The sequence below is a fragment of the Neolamprologus brichardi genome, chromosome 3 (assembly GCF_056152115.1).
Source record: "Neolamprologus brichardi isolate AB-2024 chromosome 3, ASM5615211v1, whole genome shotgun sequence".
In the NCBI taxonomy this organism is placed as follows: domain Eukaryota; kingdom Metazoa; phylum Chordata; class Actinopteri; order Cichliformes; family Cichlidae; genus Neolamprologus; species Neolamprologus brichardi.
In genome coordinates, this window is record NC_142106.1 from 29,230,474 (window position 1) to 29,238,567 (window position 8,094).

The 8,094-nt window shown below is 36.4% G+C and overlaps 1 protein-coding gene across 1 annotated transcript; it reads right to left on the reverse strand.

Moving 5' to 3' along the window:
• Window positions 1-227: 227 nt before the first annotated feature.
• On the reverse strand, window positions 228-3,332 carry LOC118455805 (GTPase IMAP family member 7-like). Its single transcript, XM_087836065.1, has 2 exons — window positions 3,252-3,332; window positions 228-1,389 (listed from the first exon to the last, which is right to left on the reverse strand). Exons 1-2 carry the CDS (start codon window positions 3,256-3,258, stop codon window positions 413-415), a joined length of 984 nt encoding a protein of 327 aa, XP_087692191.1. The 5' UTR covers window positions 3,259-3,332; the 3' UTR covers window positions 228-412.
• Between the last annotated feature and the right edge of the window lie 4,762 nt (window positions 3,333-8,094).

The following is an 8,094-nucleotide window of genomic DNA, read 5'->3' on the forward strand; positions in this document are numbered from 1 at the left end:
GAAGGTCTTAAAATGTGTGTTTATTTATAAGTTGCTTAAAATATTTTTTCAAATTCATAGTAATTTATTATTCTGCTTACAGCTGACAGAAATGATTAAGAAGTGAATACCCACAAATATAATTTTTTACAAATATATTGTTTTACATCTGTGTTTATTGATGTACTTTGATAGATTGTAAAATATATAACCAATTGTATAAAGAAAATTATTCTCTACTTGCTACTATTTAACTTGAAGAAAGTGGTGTAAGTGTTTAGCAAATGCTACTTTTCCTTGACTAAATACCTAAATAGTTCCTCTACTGCCACTATCTCTACTTATAACGTAATTACACAAGACATCAGAAAACAACATTCCTTTCTCTGCTCTCTTTGCTGTCCACTCTCTGTCGTTGTCATGATCCTAACCATCATTTAACAGTATATTCGAGGACAGCTTTAGCAGCTTTCTGAATGGCTTCCGATGCACTTTCTGATTGTTCAGCTGCAGCATATCCTAACCGACCTCCCTCTACTAACCCTTTCTGTGCAGCCAGTGATACTGTTGCATCTTTGTGCTCCTGCAGATTCAAAAGAGTTGATGTGACCATCTTTGCCACACCAAGAAAGGCTCCAACCAATACGCCTGTTGCTGTACCTGCAAATATAATCAGCAGCTTGTTCATCACACCCTTTTTAGCTTCGATTGCAATGTGTTCAACCGACATGTTTGCTGATGACTTTCTAATAAGCTCTTCCTCTTTCTGTAGTTCACTTTCTATCTTTTGGAGCATCTCATTGGTGTAGCAGCTTCCATTGTTTGCCTCACTTATTTTGTCTATTGTCCTGAGTATCTCTGCTACTTGGAACCGATTGCTCCTGTAGTCATCTTCTTTGTTGTCTTTCCAATATTTATTATCAACAACATGGCATCTGCCTCCACACTTCTCCACCAGATTGCTGAGCTCTTTGTTCTGACTGATGAATTCCTCGATTCTCATTCCCTCTGGGAGCTGGTCGCCATGAGTGAAGACAACGGCAGCGTATTTCATAGCATCTTCAGAGAAATCTTGACATATTTTTTTGATTACATCTTGCTCCTGCTGTGTAAATTTCTCCACTTTAAGGACGATGAGAAAAGCATGAGGTCCGGGAGCGCACTCTGTCATGCACCTCACTATCTCATCCCTGAGTAATTGCTCAGACATGCCTGTGTTAAAAATACTGCAAGTGTCAATAAAACTGATGTTATTTCCATTTACAGACTTAATTACTAAACGGGGCAGACTTATTTCAGAAACGGGTGAATGGCATACGTTGAAGACATTCTCTCCCAGTATGGTGTTGGCCAGGCTGCTTTTCCCAGCCCCAGTTTTTCCGAGTAGAACAATCCTCTTTGAAGTCAGTGCTAGAAGACAAGAAACACTTGTGTAAATGAAGGGATGTAGAAGTCAATTTCAAAATGTCTTGTTGGTTTGCTGCTGAATTTGCTGGTTATGTTTTAGTTTATGTTTTTGCTTAAGTAAATGTATTTTCTATGAAATTTCCTGCTAAATGGATATTTAGAGGATGTGTGCTCATGATATTCACCCCTTATACCTGGCTTACTGATCTGAAATAAGTGATGAGATAATGGGAAATGTATTAATTTTGTATGTGTAAATCAAATTACTACTAATAGTAATACTAAGGCTTCTACTGCTGCCACTAATAATAATAATAAAAAAAAACAATACTAATAGTAATGCATTTTATTTCAGGCACTTTTCAAATCACCTTGCATCATGTAAAATAAGATAATGGGAAATTTGTGTGACAGACAGATAATGATCAGAGTTTGTTAGTTTAAAGAGACGTGTTTTAAGATGGGATTTGAAATTAGAGACCAAGATCAGTATTGAATATTACTGGTGAGGAGTGGAGGCAACTGCAACTGTAAGACATACTGAAGCAGGAATAGTAAAGTGGATAAAAGAAGACACGAGGGTGCAATAAGAACAAACTAATGAACATAGGTCATGTGTGTGTAAGTTAAATGTAGTACACAGTGTGACAAAATTGTTACAATAGCAACAGGCTTCAACAACTGAGAATCTCAGATGTATGACATCACATCCAGTAACATTCAAGTACAGACAACTTACATCAGTTCGAGGATTGAACTGGAAATGCCTGACTGACAAAACTTTATGTCTGTATTTTGCGACTGATGGTGTTAACAGTTGATTTGCAGAGTGTCTGTGTCTGTGTCACATATGGTCAAAGTGCATGCAGCTGAATTTTTGTAGGTCCATCACTAAACAGTAATGAGTTATTGCCATAGTAACAAGCAGTAATAAGTTACGGTGAAAACTGTGTTTGCTGTGTTCCTGAAATGATAACAATTTAATCTGAGTGTAATAACAAGACATTTTTTTCTAAAGCTTTTTAATGTAAACACACAGATCAGGGTCACAAGTCACCCTTTGTTTTCTCCGTTCTTCAGCCATATTAGCTTCAAACTCCACTTTACGGGCTGTGAAACTGCTGTTACAGAAGCCACACTATGTTGAAAAGACCCCAAGATCAAAAACTGAAGAGATGGAAGAAATTTTGTTGCCTCTTCTATTTTGAGTACTTTAAGGTCAGGGGTTCCAGGTCATGTCTCAGTCCATTAAACAAACTTGACGGTTTGGTAAATTTTCTATCAAAGCTTTGTCAGATTAGCTACTCCAAATCACCAGTTTGCTGATTCTGAAGATGAATTATACCCGCTGTTTATGGCTGCCACAATGTCAGATTCAGGCGTAAGTGTGACCAAAAGAATTCGCAACAATTTTATTACCATCAGATTATATATAATTAAAATAAAGTGTAGAAACGAGGAGAGAACCTGTAACCATAACTGCACAATTAGCACAATTATAAGCATAATGTGTGTTACCATAAAGATAAAGAAAGGTTACATGCCATAAGTTACTGGGTATTTGTCATGCACCCTTGTGCATCATGGAGACTGAACAGAGAATGAGAAAGTACACATATGTGGTTTCTATATCACATCACACCGACTGTTCACAGCAGACCAAAACGACCTTCAGACCACTTCAGTAATATGGTGATCCTGATGGCAAGGCTTCCCCTCTCTAATATTTGGAGCAATGAATTGATTCATTCAGTTTTTTCCAATTAATCAGAAGCTAATAATTGTGTTTGTCAAAACAAAACATTTCCTTTAAACACATATGTGTTCCCTTTAATTGTAACTGATATAAAGTAAGCTTGACTGACCGTCCATGTTGTTAAAAAGAAATCACAGTCGTCCTCACGATGTCCTTGCCGTGTGTTTTTCCACCTGCTCTCTTGCTGCACTTTTGCTTTGCTTTTGTTTGTCACTGGTTGAACTTGTTAACTGACATTGTAACTACACAAAACAATGAGCAACACCTCATGCTGCAGGCTGCAGTACACCCAGAAGATATGTTTTGCTGTAAATCCATGCAAACCCACAACATGTCGCTGTATAACTGTTGACAATTTATGTATCTAGTAGAACTGGTCATATCTGTAGAACTGGTCATCGCATTAAACTGTGATGACCAGTTCTGATATATGAAATGTGGACCGTTTTGTTTCTTGTGTAGGTGGTAATAGGGCTGAAAATCAAAAGCTGCATATAACATCAAAACTATTTATTTAGAAAAGGTGGTTAATGGAAAAAAATAGTCTCATGGAGATACTTCAATAACTGTGATTGCACACTGAACTGTGACATAGTGTCAGTAAATCCTCTCAGTGCCTTGACAAATAGAACAATTCAGATGTTGAATAAGGGAGTGGTGAAATGTTTCTGTTCCTCATTCTAGTTAAACAAGTTTCAAACAAAGAAGGTATTTTTAATGAAGTTCAGTTTGAAAAATGCGAGAGTGATGCATTCATTCCCTCTTGATAGTTTACTGTAATGTCTGTGAAGGTTTACTGTAATGCTTCGCCATTAATACATAACTGCCATTATTAATAACTAAGTCATTTTTTTACACCCACTCCAAGTCTTACAATCAGAAACAAACAAAAAAAAAAACGACACCAACAACGAGAAATAAACAATCGAAGTGATAAGCATTTTCAGTTTTAAGCTGTTGAATAAGTAGTTCAGAATTAAGCTTAATTTTCATGTAGTTATTATCTGATTATTAATAAAACTTGAAAGATACTAATTTCTGGTTTATAAGTAAAAGTCCAAAGAGAGTTGTTTTTTCTTTTTCTGTTTTGCTTTGAATTACACACAAAGGCATATACTGCTTACCTAGTTTCATTGTGCTTATCATTAGTCTGTATATATATGAAAGACTCTTCCTCAGAAAGTGAAAGAAAATATCACTGAATTAACCACAGAACAATGTGTTGAATCTTTTAGCTAACCATTCATCAGTCCTTGTAATTATGCTACAAACGACCTTAATGCAGTACTACATTGCAAGCCATGTGTTACCAAACAAGTCTTGATAAGGCAAGGCAAGGCAAGTTTATATAGCACAATTCAACAACAAGGTGATTCAAAGTGCTTTACAGAGACATTAAAAACAAAAACAAATAAAAAGCATGATTTAAAATTGATAAAAAAAACCTGTAGATAAAATCAGTAGTTAAAATATAAGTTTTGAAATTTAAGCTTAAAAGTGTGGATTTGTTGTTTTATTCAAATGCAGTTTCATTCAAATGCTGATAACCACAAATATTGCTTGTATTAATAAGATTAATTAGGGTTGAAACACCTGTATCAATAAACACTTTTCTTCATAGGGAAATAGCATTGAAATTAATTCAATTATTAGCATTTTGATTAATAAAATGACTCATACTTTTGAGTAATGTCTTCCATATTGAGACAAATAGAAATCTGACAAAAATAGTGGTTTACGATGTGTCTCTGCAGTGAGTCGTTTGCTTTTGTTCTTGTACTGCCACTTGCCTCATGTTTTGATTCTTCAATCTGTTGTTAGAATTTAGTAATCTTCAATACAAAAATACCTATATTTACCTTATATATATGTTACATATCTCACAACTACCTCATAATCAGCATCACACACTTGTTTTATACTTTATTTCACATAGTTAATTATAGTACAGTAGTTTTAGAAGTAGATTGCCACACACAGACGCCATTACACGACTTGCTAGTGTTTGCCTCACAAGTTATATCTTTGTGAGTCTGATTCTCTTAGAGAAAAACAAAATTGTAAATCTCTGGGCTAGAGGAGCTCTTTCCTTTCCTCCTCCTTTTCTCTTCCTTTCTTTCTCCCTGTCTCTCTATGCAGGACTGACTGGAAAAAGGAGGTGGTTGCCATGGTGATGGGTGAGGTGGCATCTACTAGAGTTGGATGTCTTGAGACCACTTTTACGTGGTCTTGGTCTTGTCTTGGTCTCGCCTCGGACTTGTCTTGGTCTCGCTGTCTCGGTCTTGCTTTCTCAAATCGACATAGTGTTCGGGAGATTTCGAACGGATCATCAGAGGAGCAGATTAGGCTTACTTATTAGGCTTACATTAAGGCTTACTGGGCTACTGAAATACAGCCAATTTATCTCTTTACTCTTAAAGTTAACAAATAAGTTTTTTATATTTATCAATCTAAAAAAATAAACATTACTCTGATTTGATGTTACAATTAAAAACTGTATCTGTTTTTATCTGAAGAGTATGTAAATTAAGGGCGTAGATTTGGTTTTGGCATTGGTGGGGACGGATGATTCAACCACCGAACTCTGCCCTGTTTCCTTTTTTTCCCCCTTTTTGTCTTTGCTTCTTGATAAAAAAAGGAGAAATATACCCGCCTACATATGCTATTCTACATCCTTTTGAACCATTTAAAATTACAATTCATAGTTTTATATGTGAATAATATGATGTTAAATTACTATTAAACAAATGACTGACTAAGTATTTTAGGCTTTGGTTTACTTCAGCCATAATCCATATAAATCAGGTATCATACAAAAATAAAAATAGCTTCAAATACAGTCATGACAATAAAAGAATATGACCTTAAGGATTTAACAACATTACTTCAGTTACACCAACATCTCTTATACATTAGCTCTAAGGGAACACTGAATGACCTGCTGGTTTTGGTCCATAAAACTACTCATCTAAGATTACCACAAAGTAAAAGATCTCTCAGCAAAATTATGCAGCATTTTAGGCACTATTGCCCCGATCAAATCAGTGAGCTGAGATTTTTTATTCTAAACATGAACTATTGTTACAGCAACAGACATGGACTACTGGTGTCCCACACAACAACTCAATGTCCACTATGTGAAGGAGCCAAACACATGCCTTCTCCTCTTATTAACTGAGATAAACTCCTGGCATATTTGTTTTACATCTATACTGTCCAGTCTCTCCTGGTGGACATGGCAACATGTTATTCATGGTTACATACAATTTTAGACTGATGTGGGCCAAACCCTAGCACATACTTGCCAACCTTGAGACCTCAGAATTAGGGAGACATTCAAAAGGGCTGTTGGGGGACGGGTATACATATACATACAAAACATTTGAATTTTACAGTGTTTACTTGATAAAATAAGTTAAATGTCACCGTTATTATTGTCTGGCCGGAAACAGGCCGGGGGTGTCCAAATTGGACGGTCAAGCCTTCAGAATTACGTCACCTCTGCCGTCTGTTCCTTGCTGTCTAAAATATAACCGGACGCTGGCGTAGATTCTCGACCATCTCCCACTTCTGTTTAATCAGTTTTCTGTTTGACGTTTATTCAGCTGTGTGAAAACCCCGGAGGAACCCTCCCGAGGGATTAATAAAGTTTTATTTAATCTAATCTAATCTAATCTAATCTAATCTAATCTAATAACTTTAATCTCAGCCAAACCGATTTACTCACGAACAAATGAAACACTGAAAAACGCCAAACAACATATTTAAGTTATTTGACGTTTACACAGCTACATTCTCACCTGAAAATATGTTAAAAGTTTATTTTGTGACCCAGAAAGAGTAATAAGAGTAATATTAAAACTAAGTAGCTGTAGTAGTAGCCATTGTTGGAAACTGGAATTGCAATCTGGGATATGGTTTTACAATTTTGTTGTCTGGGTGGAAAATCAGGAGAATGGTGGCTCCGGGAGATTTTCGGGAGGGGCACTGAAATTCGGGATTCTCCCGGAATAATTGGGAGGGTTGCCATGTATGGCCTAGCATAGCCTGTAATGTTATTATGACGGACACATTTTATGAGTGAACTTGATTTTATTAAGTGACTTACAGGTTTCTTTGAAAAATACTTTCTTATATCCAGGTTCTTTTAGCTGCCATCCTCCTCTCCTCCCTGCAGGTCCTCGCAGCGCAGGCTTGCCGCTGCTAAAACTAAACAGAGCTCCCTGAAAGGCTCAGCCAATCACATTGGCCATATTTGTCACATGAAGTAGGACTCCAGTAGAGAATGTAATTTAACTCTTTCTGCACCACTTGGTGAATGAGACGTTGACAGATCGTTTTTTTTCTTTCTATCGGGTTTGTTTTTCTTTACTCGAATAGATCAAATTATTGGTGGGGACAATTCAATAATCGCTGGTTATTGGTGGGGACATGTCCCTTCCGTCCATGCCAAATCTACGCCCTTGACGTAAATATCTGGTTTCAACTGTATATTTGATGATGTTGGTGTTTGGCTTGTTGTCAGCACAAAGAGGGAGAGAGAGGAGAATGAGGAGATGGAACAAGAGCCAGGTGAGACACACATGTTAGTCAAATGGTTGTTTGCCAAAACTCATCAGAACATGTATCAAGTACCTAGTGTAACTTTTTAGATACCATTTGTTATTTTTCAAATTCTATATTTATTAAGTTATGCAGGCTTGTTTGCACAACAAGGCTAAATAATTATACAAACTTTTCTCAATCTAAATAGTGTACTTTGGTAGAATTAAAAAATAAGTGTAGTGCAGGTCTGATTTTTAGCACTACTATCATCTAGTTTTGATTCTGGTTCTGTCTTGGTTAAGTCCTAAGTAGTCCTGACTTTGAACTGTTGTTGTCCTGTTTTAATTCCGGATCAGTTCTGGGTCTGGTTGAATTGGGGTTTAGTCCTCGTGTCTTGATACAGCCCT